The 12,695-nt window shown below is 36.4% G+C and overlaps 1 protein-coding gene across 1 annotated transcript in view; it reads right to left on the minus strand.

Moving 5' to 3' along the window:
* GPR158 (G protein-coupled receptor 158) overlaps nt 1-12,695 on the minus strand; it is a 202,805-nt gene that overhangs the window by 78,889 nt on the left and 111,221 nt on the right. The window contains exon 5 of the mRNA XM_062567691.1: nt 868-936. Within this exon, the coding sequence (XP_062423675.1) occupies nt 868-936 (69 nt within the window). The remainder of the gene's footprint in view (nt 1-867; nt 937-12,695) is intronic.

Genomic DNA, 12,695 nt, shown 5'->3' on the forward strand with positions numbered 1-12,695 from the left:
TATCTGCAATTTATTCCACAAAGGCTAAGGAGATTTGCTCTCCTGCTAGTTTCCTGGTAACTAGCTCACGGTCTGTAAAAACACAGAAGGTTCTGACTACTAAAGAAAATAGAACTCAAACATAATTTAAAATAATCCACAACTCCACCTTTGTTTCTGTCTCCTACTGATCTGTATACTTTCCATTCACTTCACTCAACTTACACTTTGATGTCACTTTATCCAGTCTTTATACTGGATCTATGTTGCAATTAATATTCTCAAGTATTCTCATATTTTCAAGAAGAAAAAAAAATACAGATTTCTATGACTTTCATGACACATTCCTCCTGTGAATGTCAAATTAGGGTTTTTTCTCCTACTTACAGCATATGGAAAATACCATCTCATTTTCCCAAACACTAGATATTCCAGATGCCATGTAGCTTCAGAAACACCAAATAAAATATGCCAGAAATACACTGAAATAATTATTCTTCGTACTACATTCCAGAGAAATACTAGCTATGTCAGTGTCTTCCTTTTATACACCCTGCATATTTTTTCCCCTAGCAGAGTATAGAAAGGTATCTTCTTTCAAAGCTAATACTCAGTTTAACCCAGGAAAAGACAACAGAATAACTAAAAACTTCCCAAATAAAAACACTGAAATGTTCCCTAAACTAAAAATGGAGAATTATAACAAATACAGCAAAACATTCAAATGTTCTCAGGAATACTTAGAGTACACAGCATTTTGTTAATCAGATCAGACTAATCATTACATAGAGAGTTCCAGTATAAGTATTTGTCACCAAAGTGATTCATGTGATGCTTTATAGTGTTGCCAAGGATAACACTTTTTAAAAAAATTATAGTTTAACTTACCGGGAAGTAGAGAAGAAGTGATCCAAAAAGAATGGTTTCCAAAAGAACTAGCCCTGAAGCCCTGATACTCTAGGGAACAAAAACAGAGAAGAATAAAAATTATTAGAAAACTCTCTACGTACACAGTACAGATGCTGAGTTCTTTGTGGAAGGCTCCTCTACTTTTGTCAGTACATTGCTTCTACAGTAATGATTATTAGTATTAGTTATTAGTACAGTATTAAGCTGTCTGTCACATTAGCATGTCCCACATTCTTTAATTCATAGGCACATTACAATAGTTTGTGTTTTACAAAATCCAATCTCAAAAATCACCCTTTCTCCCGTGAAATATTACTCAGCACACATCGCCTGGACATATTTTGAAACTGCTAAATTGTTCTCAAGTGTGAAGAATTGTAGATCATGGGAATTACAGATATGAATTTAACCGTAGAATTTATTCTGTGCTATTTAAATTTCAAGAAGTCCTTCAAACATTTTGACCTATTTAATATTTATGACTTGGCTTCTATAGTATGTATGAATAACCTACAATTTACTAAGTACAGAATGTGCTCTTAGATTGAAAGTATCTTCATTTTTTCCCCAAATTCTGTAGAAAGATGTTGATTTGTCCATTAACTTGTCAGGATTCTAAAATATCGTGCCATTTCCTCACTGATTCTAATGCAGCTTCCATCATAGTTTTCTTATATTTTAAAATCAAAAAATCAATTCTTTTTCCCACTATAAGCTTATTCCAGTAAGTTTAATGATTTATATATAGCACATCTACAGCTTATATTAGAAGATAAAATATTAACACTGCACTGCTTTCCTTTAACCATCTACTTTCCCTGAGACATTGCTCTATACACTATTCTGGAAAAATAAAATGTTTTCCTGACTACAAGCAATGCAGTGTAATAGAACAGCAAAAGAGGCTTTCTCAAAAATCTTTTGAAAAAAACCCTTCCTTTCCATCCTGAAATCTTGAGCAACTGGTATCTATGGTTCATGGCAATCCTGATGGTTTTAGGTGGGAGAAGCTTAGCTTTCGTAAATAAGGCAATCATTTAGAAAATAAGCCCTATTTGAACAGATTTACACAGAAATCTTTGCCCTGGGGTTCAGTTTTTGCTTGAAAAAGACTAGCGGAACTTTCTAGATGAGTATTTTCAGTTAAACCATAATCTAACTCAGATTTCATATTTCTTCATTAATTTTTTTCAGTTAGTCACTTTTACAACTTCTAATGTTCTTAATACCGGTTGAAGGACATGGAGCAAACACTCATGGAGTCTTTCAAGCATAAGACAATTATGTAGCTACCTAATTTCTAGTAATGGTGACAATTTGCAGTGAAGGTTGTCTAAAGCCTGCATATGGGCAGACACATCACCAACGTCCAACATGGGCATCTAACTCAAAAGTGATCATAAAAAGCTAATTCCAGTGGGTATTCACATCAAAGTTCTTGTTTTAAGAACTATATTATTTCAGCAGCTCCAGGTGCATGTTTGTGCTAAGGACTTCTTTTTAACAAAATTAACACCTGGAGTGAGGATTAGGAACGATTTTCCACTTGTCTTGGAATGATAATGGTGGCTATTTGGTCATACCATGATTCAACTGCTGCAAGATTTCCTCAGGAAAATCTTGGGAGCACACCTGAATGGTCTGAGTCCAAGCTTTAAGACTAGAAAGACAGCAGTCAGCAGGTGACTACTAACAACAGTATTTTATCATCAAGTAATTTAAAGCCATGTTCCTTCGGGACCTCAGATAACTATTATACTGGATACAGTATCAGTGTTTTTAATTTGACTGCAATGTCTGTACAAATTGCTGCCTATTTTATCATAGTTTAGGGAACAAACATGCACTACAACCTACACTTGACTCTTCAGGTAAAAGATTACGTTCCATCTGCTCTGCAGTTCACAATTCTGTTTGCTACCACAAGATACATCATGGTTAAACAGCTAATATAAACAGACGTCAATAGATTTTTCTACCAGTGTTTCATCAGTTATTTCCCAACTTTAAATAGTGAAAATAGAAGATGCCAGCACAAAGGACCATAAAATTAAATTGATTAAATTAAATCCATAAATTGCCACTTTCTAAAATGATTCACAGATTCTTACCTATTTCACTGGTGAGTGATTAGCTAAATTTGAATCCTAAATGAATTTTGTCCTTACAGATATCAGTGCTCTGACTTTTCATCTTGATCAGGTTTAATTCTGGGTGTAGCACCAGAAAATGATGAAGTCTTGCAGAATATAACTACACTGTATTCCTTCTCTGCATAATCTTTCTCTGAAGGTGCTTTGTTATATAATCACTTTCCCCTATTCTACAGTACTTAACATTCATATTCTGTGTGAAGTTAGAATCTAATTGCGTTTGCATATAGCATCAGGGAATACAATGTGTGAAAGCATACTGAGATGTTTATTTTCACTGAACTTAGAAACACAATGCAGGCTAAAGATTTAAAACTCTGCTTTTTTCCTTCACTGACAGTATATTTTAAGACCCATACAGAAATTCAGTGGTACAAAAGTGTTTAGGGAAAAAAAAAGGACTATGAAAATTTTTGTATCTCTAGTGAGTTACAGATTCTTCTGTTTTTCTGAGTTCTGATGGGAATACATTATATTTCTTTGTATCAGGAAGATATGGCCATGTGTGCCCCTATTCTCTATCCCTAACATTAGAAAGCTCTTCCTAATGTCTCTCTTTCCTATAGTGCAAGTTTAGTTTGTTTTTTCATGTTCTGTCACTCATGGACATACAGGTCTTTTTTTATTTTTTGCAGTAATTCTTAATGTATTTGTAAATCGTTTTATGGATCCTCTTTTCTAAACTTTTCCAATTCTTTCACTTTTTCTTGTTGATCTTAACCTTAGACATTCAAATTAAAGGTTTCATATTAAGTTCCTGTTTGCAAAACTATTCTGCTGCCTCTCTCTAAAATTGCATACTGGATCTGAGACATATTTCTAGCAAAAGTTTCCTGGAACTGATATGCTTCAATAAATGTTTCTTAAAAAGGCAAAACAAATCAAAACACCATCAAATAGTTAAAATTCCCCAGCTTCCTGAATAGAATTCAATGCATGACTTAGCAAGTGTTGAAACTTGAAAATCTACCCACAAACAGAGCTTATATTTACATTTTGACCACTGGGTTCCTGTAATGCAAGGCATTTATTTCAGTTAACCAAATTAGAGTGCTTTTTATTTCCTTCTCAATGACCATATTTTCATGTCAGGTACAGCATAAATACAATCTCAAATGCAAAAAGCTAGACAGCTGGTCACTGAGAAGCCAAGTCAGTTTTTTTAAGGTTATCTGATCCAATTGCTCAATGATGTACCAAATTTGCACAAGTCAGTACTTTATGTAATTTATGGGGAGCCTCACACACTAGTCTGCCAATGTGAGGATGGCCCAGTGCTCCTGTACTGTTTTTCTCCACCTAATACCCCTGCCTCATCTCACCTAGAAGGGCGCTTTAAGTGCCCACACAAAGCATATATATGTATCAAAAGAGAAAAAATAGCCCCAAAATGGCAAGAAATTCATTTGTTATAAGCATCCCTAAACAACAAACAGAAATCCAAAGGGATGATGACAGTTTCCTTTATGGCTCCTGTAGTAAAATTGTATATAAACTCTGATTTCTGTACACAGATTCATTCAACTCATTCAAATAGCGCTATTAAAGTCAACACATATAGACAACTTTTCAAGACTGCTTTCAGCAGACACTTCCATTGTAATCTAATGTAACACCAAAAAAGCTGGAAGTCAATTTTTAGATGTGAATTATGAAGTCAGTAAATGTAATGTTTCTAGGTTATTTTAATTAAGAAGTGACTAGAGCCCTCCAATTATCTTACAGTTTGAATGTCTGAAGCTAATGGAACATGAACATTGCTTGTACATTGTACAAACTTCTAGTTTATAAAAACAGAAAGTGTGAATATTTTTATAAAGTATAAATTATAGTATGAGTTGGCTCACAGTTCTAATGAAGACATAACTAGCTTGAGCAAGACATAACTCCTGTGCATAGCAGATGAAAAAAAGAAGAAAAGAAAAGCTTACAAAGCTTAGAGAAGAAAAGTTGAAAATCTGCCTCCCACCAAATACGACAGGAGAACTTCTACACCACAGATTATATGATTGGATGGTAAAATATTACTGAATACTTCAGACACACATGCTTTACACTTCATGATGTAAAGTTCCCCACATTGTTAGCAAGCAGGAAAAAATGCATTAATAGCCTTATCTCAAGTTTCTCTATGTGGCCTCTGATTCTGCAGTTGCTGAGAGCTCCACAAATTTTGATAAGTTTTTTCTTTACAACCTCTTTGTATGACATCCCTATGGATGGGGAATTAATTACTCAAGATCATGACAGAGGTCAGCACAATCAGATCTCCCACTATCAGTCAATACTCAAACAACTGAAGCATCTTTCTTTTGTTTGGTTCAATACGTCTGCATATGAAAAAGCCGAGAAAGTATCTGAAATGGATCTCCTATAGGGAAGATAGAAATGATCTAAAAAAACTGATCTGCAAACAACTTCTCTGTGGACACGCCTTCATAACAAAGTCTTTTGCACCCTGACCAGCCTTTCCTCATTGAGTTATTTTCCTGGATGGCACGATCACAAGACAACTCACAAGGAACAAGAACGTAAGAGTTTCCAGCACTTCTTCCACAACAATAAATTAATCTATGATTCCCTTCTCACCTGTGCTCTGGTAGCAACCATTATCTATGAATTCTGACAATGTACTTCTCTTTCCTGCTCTAGGGAAAGTGTGGCTTACAAAGCCACACAGGAATTCAAAACAAACTTGAACTCAAGTTGCAATTTGCCTTTTATCTCAGACTTTGATACTTAGAAAATGGAGGTCTTAACTTTATGATTACAGATTCTGCAGCTTTTCGTAACACGATTCTTCAGCATTTGGGATAGATATTCTGGCAGAGATGAACGGCATCCATAAGGATGGAGAAAAGCATAAATGTTCAAATAAGAAATACTTCCAGCAAAGAAGAATTATTTTTGCGTAAGTGTAGAGAGAGGAAAAACCTGAGAGAAATGGAGGCATCTGAAATCTCCCGAATTACAATTCTGAAAATTTTGGTTTTAATTTTCTTTACTGCAATGAAAAATAGATATTTCAATAACCAAAAAAACAGGGAAGCTTTTGGTTTAGAAAAAAACAAATTTACATTCATTAAAAAAATGTATTGCACCTGACTTTTCTTTATTTACTACTAATGGCTCCACTATAAGCAAAAGAGAAGAGGACTAGGAAGTAAAGCCTTCGACCAGCACCCATGCTTTAATAACAGGGAATTGCTAAAGTGAGGAATAAAAAAACTGAAGTAGGATGCTGGGAGCTAATATATTAGATAAAAGATATTTCTATCACTCTCAGAGCACCTATTTTTCCACGAAAAGTTCAATTCTTCACTGTACAGATTTTACAAAGATAGGCACCAAAGGCATGTAAACAGCACCACAAATACCTGATTTTATGTGAATCTAAAACATACAGAGCAGTGAATATGCCACCTATCATAGGAAAAAGCCTTTGAACTTTAAGAAAGTACATAGAAACAAACAATAATCCAAAGCTTCCACCAAACAGCCTCTACCTATGCTGCCTGCATAATTAAAAAGCTTCTACGGGATGTACAGAAAACAGGGCAGTTCAGGATAAAACCCAGTGGAATTTTCTTCCACTTGCATGTAATATTAGTTGAATTTCCTTTTCTCTTTTTCAGCTGCTTGGTTTTTTGCATCTGCCTTGCTTGTTGGCATTTATTTTGTTTTTTTGCTAATTTATTTCTCTGGCAAAATGCTGTTCTTGTTTATAGCTTGTTTATTTGCTGATTTGTCTGTGTGCTCATTTCTCTTTCAGGGTTTTATTTCTATGTTTACTTATTTGTGTCAATAAAACTGTTCTTTCTTGTTTTCTCTATCTCACTTAATGGTTACACATTGCTGACACCTAAGTAATACCGCAATTTATTTTGCTTCTAGTTAACTTTCATACTTAGCTTAGCCATCTCTTTCATACACTCTCCACATTCTTTAGGTTTTTTGATTTTTAATTAAGTGACATATTGATTTAAAAATAATTATTGTTATAATTAAGTTGAAGGAGGAAAAGAATGACTGAACTACACATTAGCTTCAGCCTAGCTTCTATCCAAAACCACTGGAATCAGACCAGAAGGAACCAATTGAAAAAACGACGGCATGTAGTGTACCAGAGGTCAAGATCAAGTATCTACTGGTCTCTACAGTCTTCTTCATCCTGAGCTGGAGTTTCTTCAGGAGTAGCTACCGTCCTTACCAAATTCTGCAATAAGCAATGTCCATTAAGACAGTTCCAACAAATCCAATGCAACTTGTCAAGCATAAGAGAAATGTAAGTGACTTTATATCTACTCTTTCAGAAGAAGCTATCAACAGGGCCACTTAGCAAAATGCAATATAGTTTTAGTATATAATAGCAAATGTAAATAAAAGAGTAGCATGAGGACATGTGACATAAAGTCCCTCCTTTGATGGGCTTGATAATTTCTGAATCACTGGTACGTAATGTTAGGTCTACAAAGAAAAATCAGCATACCTAGAACAGGAACAAGCTTTGCATCTATATTTAAATTACTCCAAGATGCATTTATGGAAATATTGAGTTCAAGTGAAGCAGTGGGACTTAGGCAGTAGAACAGTCCAGTCACACAGCACATACCCTCATGTTGTACAGACGTAACAGACTGGACGGGGATGCCAGCCTAAGAAGTCAGAGACTAGAAGAATTTGCAGTCACTCCTCTTAGCTGGGATATAGTCACTAATGGTTGCAAAATACTGCTGACCATTTTGCATTGCCATGAATAGTCAAACAAGCATTAGATATTTAAAGTAATCTGTTCAGAGTATTCTCAAAGTCAAAAAACATTCAAAAAATCCTTAACAGTTGAGGAATTAACTCTCTCTTCCCTATGAGATTCACAATTTGATTACAACTCCGTACCCAGGTACATGACTGCTTGACACAGCAAATTCAGTCTATAAACAAGTTCAGGAGCAGCACTGAAGTTGCTTTTGTAGGCTTACCCTTGGCAGCAAAGGCATAATAGTGGGTCAGGTTCCCCCCATGGCAGATTCTTCTGTTTAGCCAAGCAAGATGCACTGAGAGAAAAGCAGAGCCTTAGGGCAGGGCAGGGAAAGCAATATCACAACCCTGAGGTCCAAGGCAGCCCTGTGAGAAATGTGACCTTGCTCATGGTAGTGGAGGTGGTCCAAACTCATCGTCAGAGACATTTTTCTTATAAACTGTGTTTTCAATACTGAAATCCCAGCTCAGCATGCAGAGAGATGTTCTGAATTAGAAAGATGAGGAAGGAAAGTCTTTGCTTTAGCTTTTCTATCAAGCAAGCATAGCTGTCTCTCTGGAGCAATTCCTTACAGAATGCCTTCACCCAATGTTTATTACAAAAATACAGCTATTTTTTAATGAGCTTTTGTCATTTATAAAAACAAAAAAAAAACCAAAAACCCTTTTACAGAAAGGAAGCCATTTATCATAAGTTTGTGTTGTTCTGGAAAGCAATGAGGACCCCAGTCCAGCTGAGCCAAAAGCACCCCAACAGCACCTTCAGCACAGAGCATACCTCACAGAGCTAATCCAAACCCACAAGACCACCGGGGTGGTCCTGACACATTTTGAAACCTGACTGAGGGATTGCACAGAAAAGGGAAAAATGAGAGTGCATGCTCAGATGGAATTCATTAGACACTTTTTAAAATACCTTTACTAACAAATGAATAAAAGAGACTCAACCTATTATCGTAACATACAGAATATGGTGTGACCACAATATTCTGTTTATGTACTTGCCAGTGCATAAACAAAAGTAACATAATGGAGCTGCAGGTGCTCAATGGCATGAAAATGTTAAGCATGTAGATCCAGTTGATGCCACTAGGAGTTTGATGTCTTTCGTGGGTAAGGGATTAGTATGTAAGTAGCCAGAAAACAGCAATCGTATTTGTCTAGCAGAAAATCAGATTTATTAGTCTAAAAAGGAAATCAAAATAGAGATTGAACAAGTAGGTAAAGCTAGAAAGAATGTAAATCTTAGGGGCCATATATACAAAAAAAAAATTTATTTGCAAAGTCTTGGAATGGTAAAAGTGACCAGAGAAACATGACATTAAAAAACTTTTTAATAGTAAGACCACCACTCTTCACAGTCTTTGGACTGTATTAGAAAAGGCACTGTCTGGGTTGGTGGCAAAGAAAAAAAATACATATCTATCTACAGAATTGGTTCAGATAAACTGAAAGAAGATGAAACACCACACAGATGGTAAAGTTGTAGCTAGATAATGTATCTATTATCTTATTTACAGGAATATTATTCCCAGCACTGGATTAAAATGATGTAAAAGAAAATTACCAGAAAAATTCTTGCCAGCTAAAGCTTCTGTTCTAATCTACTTTATCCAAAGGAAAGTAAGGAAAGTTCCAATTCTTGATATATTCCAGAATACCCCAGTTAATGAAATAGCAACCTTACAGACAACTATTCTTCACTCAAAACAATACTGAAATATCCTCTTTCCTTTCATAGTTCCTATTATAGTGCATGCATTGCATCTGATCATTAAACAGTATAATATGCCATAATGTGCATAATAAAATCTAATTAGTCCCATAGAATCATAGACTCTTAGATATGTTTGTGTGAAGAGCCATGTCATCTACAAGTCCAACCTCCTGGTCAAGGCAGGGCTATTGGTAACCCTAGATCGGGTCAGCCATGGCTTTGTCTTACAGTGTTAAAACTCTCCAAGGACAGAGGTGGCTAACTGATGGGTAACTGATTCTAGTCCTGCACTACTCTCCTAGTGAGAAAGTTTTGCGTATGTCAAGCCTGAGCCTCCCAAGACATAAGTTGCGATTACTGTCCCTGTACTAAGGAGAGTTTGGCTCTGTCATTGTAACCGTACTTCAAGTAAGCAGCTATTAAATTGCCCTTCAGCTTTCTCTTTGCCATGCTATACAAGCTTAGCTCCCTCGAAGTCTACATGTAGGTCATATTCTCCAGTCCCCACAGGAGCAGTCATTCACTGGACCCTCTCCAGTTTACCACACTTTTCTTGAACCACAGAGCCCCAGGCTGGACACAGTATTCCAGGAGAGGCCTCATTAGCACTGAGCACAGCGAAATAATAACTTTCCTCTCTCTGCTGGCCATGCCCTCGTTGCAGTTTTCCAGAACTGTGGTGAGAGTGCACTGTTGGCCCATATCCAGCCTGATGTCTACTGTAATTTCCTGGCATTTTTCAGAAGGGCTGCTACTCAGGACATCTGATGAATAAAAAGGTCAAGCTGAAATAAGGATACTTTCTGAGATGCAACAAAAGAGTAGGTGCCTTTGTTAAGATGATAGTATCAAGGTAGTGGGTTTTCACAGAGCTTCCTCACCAATCTCATTCCAAGACTGGTTTTCAGCCAGCAGCTTTTATCTATCTGATTACTGTTTTGGATGTGAAAGAGCTGGGAGATAGAACTGCATGTAACTGAAGCACTAAAAAAAAAGGAGTTTTGCTCTATATTCTTGGCATCGCCTTCAGTCGTTTCACAGAGGAACTGACCAGAACAAGAGGGCAGCATCTGGGGAAAGCTGAAGTGGAGGCTCTAAAAGCTGCAGAGCAAGTGCAGCTTGTACAACTCCCACACATCATTTGAGAACAGGCAAAGCCAGATCACATTCGTGTCACGACATGGCATTTTGTCATGGCATGTGTCACAACACAACACTTCAAGGGCAAGATTTCGCTGTTACTCTGTTGTTTGGTTTGCTCTTGAGCCTTCCTCCACAGCAGGAAGGAACAACTCATCAGCTTCACACATGCTATTGCCAAGTGGGGACTTTCTAGGTACCTGCTGCTCACTTACCTCCTTCAGTCTTACCTTCTCAATCTTACCTTATCTTACCTTATTCTCAGTCTTACCTTCTCTTTTTCCCTAACAATTGCCTTAGCAGAGTGCTTTTTCTGCTGCAAAAAATACTATTTATGAAGTGCGGCTCTACACCTTGGGACTTGCTCAATCTTCAGTTTATCCGTATTACATAGACTCCATCAGTAATCTTTGAGATACATAATCATTCCTTATCCCCATATCTCAGAAAGCAAAACTATTTCTGTGGCAAATCATGTTTGGAAAGGAAAACCCTACATGCCTCTTGGGCACTGCTAGAGGGTCATAAATAAATGCTGAACAATTATTGGCACTGGGGAAATTTAAAAAAAGATGTAGCTGGCCAAGTTGCATCGAATGTAACAAAATAAAAATCTAAAATGATAGATAAACAAGCATAAAAGATACCGCATTTCAATTCTCTGTGGTCCTAAGCAATTCAGGAAATACAGCAAGATTAATTAACATTGAATTTCTGAATATCATCACACAAAGTCAGTGATAAGAACGTCAAAGTATTTTCAGAGAAGAGAAAAAATAAGAAATTAAAAGCCAAAATAAAATTTAAGTAATCCTGTATCCACTATATTATGTATTATTGGATTAGCAGAACTGTGGACTTTTGGTAACAATCTAAGAAGAGTGCTGATTTCTCCAGGGCCATTTATCAATGTGCTTAATATGCAGCCCAGTAAACTAGAAAGGGAAAAGGTGGCATACTTTGATTTTTATTTGCACTTTTATTAATCAGTTCTGCCATTTCTATAATATAAAGAATGATTGAGTGAGGCTGTGATTTACAGAAGCTTTCCTTTGGCAAAGGTGGCTACCACCAAGATGTGATATTGCCTTATAGATAAACAAGGCCTGCAAGACACATTAGAAAAAAAGTGAAGATGGATTTCCTCTTTGATCCCAACTCTGAATGCAACACATTCATACTTCATAAACTGTAAAAGGCAGCTACCACTCAACCTACAGCCAGCAAGCAGGTATGGAGGCATGACAGAACGGCACAGAGGAGAAAGAGAGGAACATAGAGAGCAAATGTAGGATTGCACTGTTGTGCTAAGCGGTTCAGGTGACAAGGATACATGAGACGTAATGAGAGGCTAATGGATCACATCCTAAATCTGTCCTTTACTTTGCTGAAAACTTCCTGTTCAAATCTTTGTTTCTTGGTAGAGGTGATTCTTTACAGGTGATTCTATATAGGTGATCAACTGACGTATCGGAAAGGAGTTTTCACCAAGCTGAAAATATTCAGAATGAGGTGGAGCTGGTTGAAATGTTTTATTTCTAGTTCCTCTTCTGACTAAAATAGGCTTTCTTAGAAAATCCAATTTTGTGGTTATATTTGTATGAATGTATTTTTGCTTTGATTTCCATGTGATGGCATTTCTAAAGTCTATATTATCATTTTCCCACCTTTCATCCCATACAACTTTTCCCAATTACAAACACATTGTTATCTTTTCAGTGAAAAAGCTGTATGAAAAACGGAAGTGATAATTTTCAGAAATTTAATTTCATTTGAAATTTCCTTACAAGAAATAGAAAATAAGTATAAGATCATAATGAAGAGCTCACAAAATAGTTTCAGAGATTTGGTTTTTAATCCCTAAGGCTGGATTTCAGTGAGTAAGATGTCTGACTCTTCTGTCAGAGACGAAAGTGGGACTTGCTAGTCCTCATTCAGCCTCTGATATTAAGAAGAGCAGGACAGAGGGGGAACTGTCCTCCATTGTGGCAGTTATCTAATACTCACATTTTGACAAGGACAAGGCAATCCTGAAGAAT

The sequence above is a fragment of the Rhea pennata genome, chromosome 2 (assembly GCF_028389875.1).
Source record: "Rhea pennata isolate bPtePen1 chromosome 2, bPtePen1.pri, whole genome shotgun sequence".
In the NCBI taxonomy this organism is placed as follows: domain Eukaryota; kingdom Metazoa; phylum Chordata; class Aves; order Rheiformes; family Rheidae; genus Rhea; species Rhea pennata.